This window comes from Helianthus annuus, chromosome 5, assembly GCF_002127325.2.
Source record: "Helianthus annuus cultivar XRQ/B chromosome 5, HanXRQr2.0-SUNRISE, whole genome shotgun sequence".
In the NCBI taxonomy this organism is placed as follows: domain Eukaryota; kingdom Viridiplantae; phylum Streptophyta; class Magnoliopsida; order Asterales; family Asteraceae; genus Helianthus; species Helianthus annuus.
This window is the reverse complement of record NC_035437.2, coordinates 152471435-152472721: the sequence shown is the minus strand read 5'-3', so window position 1 is coordinate 152472721 and position 1287 is coordinate 152471435. Positions and strand designations below refer to the sequence as shown.

The window sequence follows — 1287 nt, the reverse complement described above, 5'->3', positions numbered from 1 at the left end:
AAAACTGTATTTTTTTTGTTTTGTTGACCCATGAAACTTATTTATATCCATTCTAGTATTATCAAAACTAACATTTGATGTGGTTTTGACCTTAGGTGACTATGGTGAACTTACGGATGGCGATCAAGCAAATGTCCAAGAACCGAACACGACTTTTGAAGCTTCCGCTATGTTTTAACCTTTAATAGACTATGTTTATGGGATGTAAACAAATTGTTAAACAACTTTTGAACGCTTTGACTTAGTCGTTAGTTGGCTAAGGTTTTGCTACTTTTGAACTTTACTTATGAAATCTATGTTATAACTAGACATCTTTCAACTAAAATGCTATAAATTGATAATATATTCAAGTAAAATTAGACGGGTGTAACATTACTATCTTTGATATGGGTTCATCCAGTATTGCATGTTGCGCTCGTCATATTTCCAGATGAGTATTTCCCCTATCTGTCTCATCCTCTCACTTCCTTCTAATATCTCCTCACCAAAGGTTCGGAGCTCTTGCATATTCTCAGTGCTCATGGGTGGTGCGGGTGCTGGTATCGGGTCTGGGTATTGTGGCATGGGTTCTTCGTAAGGGTACGGGTTCTCTAGAATTTCCCTAATGTATTGGTCATTATCCCAGTAAGGATCTAGAGGGTCAAGCTTTGGGTAGGGTGCTACTGGGTTTTGGATGGGTTGGTCTTGTGGGTGAAGTTCTGGGTAGCTCATATGGTCGTCAAACCAGTGGTCATAGTCTGGGGGATGGGGTGCTGGTACTCTAGGGATTTCAGCTGGGTCAAAAGCAGGTGCTGGGATTTGGTTTTCTGGGTTGGCTTCGATGTCCATAGGTTGTGTGGGAAACAGTGGTAACGTGGGGTGCTATGAGTTGTTATAGGTTCGGGTCGGCGGCTGTGGTTGCTAGTATGTGGAAGTTTGCCAGTCTCCTATTGATTATATCCTGTGTTTGAGAGTTCATTTCTCTATTAGCGGCTGCTAAAGCTCGTTGTTGCTGAAGTTTTCTCATCCTTTTTCTACGCTCGTGAGCTCCTCTGCTGAACCATCATCTCTTCTTGGGAGGGAATGACTCTTCAGATTGTGCTTTGAATACGAAAATCCCTTCTTCGGTGTCAGCCGAATACCCCGAGGGGGTAGGCTGTGAAGAGGTCCTTCGTCCCTAGGTGAGTCGGACAACTGACGGTAAGCGTCTGAGGGTCCTTGATCACTTATACTGTAAACTACAAATTGTCAAATAACACAAAACAATAATATACGGATATGCATATAATCACGTAGATTATTTCCTAA

General features: G+C 42.0%; 1 protein-coding gene across 1 annotated transcript; it reads right to left on the bottom strand.

The window, feature by feature from the left end:
• Nucleotides 1-375: 375 nt before the first annotated feature.
• On the bottom strand, nt 376-828 carry LOC110943956 (alpha/beta-gliadin clone PW1215-like). The gene has a single exon (XM_022185686.1). It carries the CDS (start codon nt 826-828, stop codon nt 376-378), a length of 453 nt encoding a protein of 150 aa, XP_022041378.1.
• Nucleotides 829-1287: the final 459 nt, after the last annotated feature.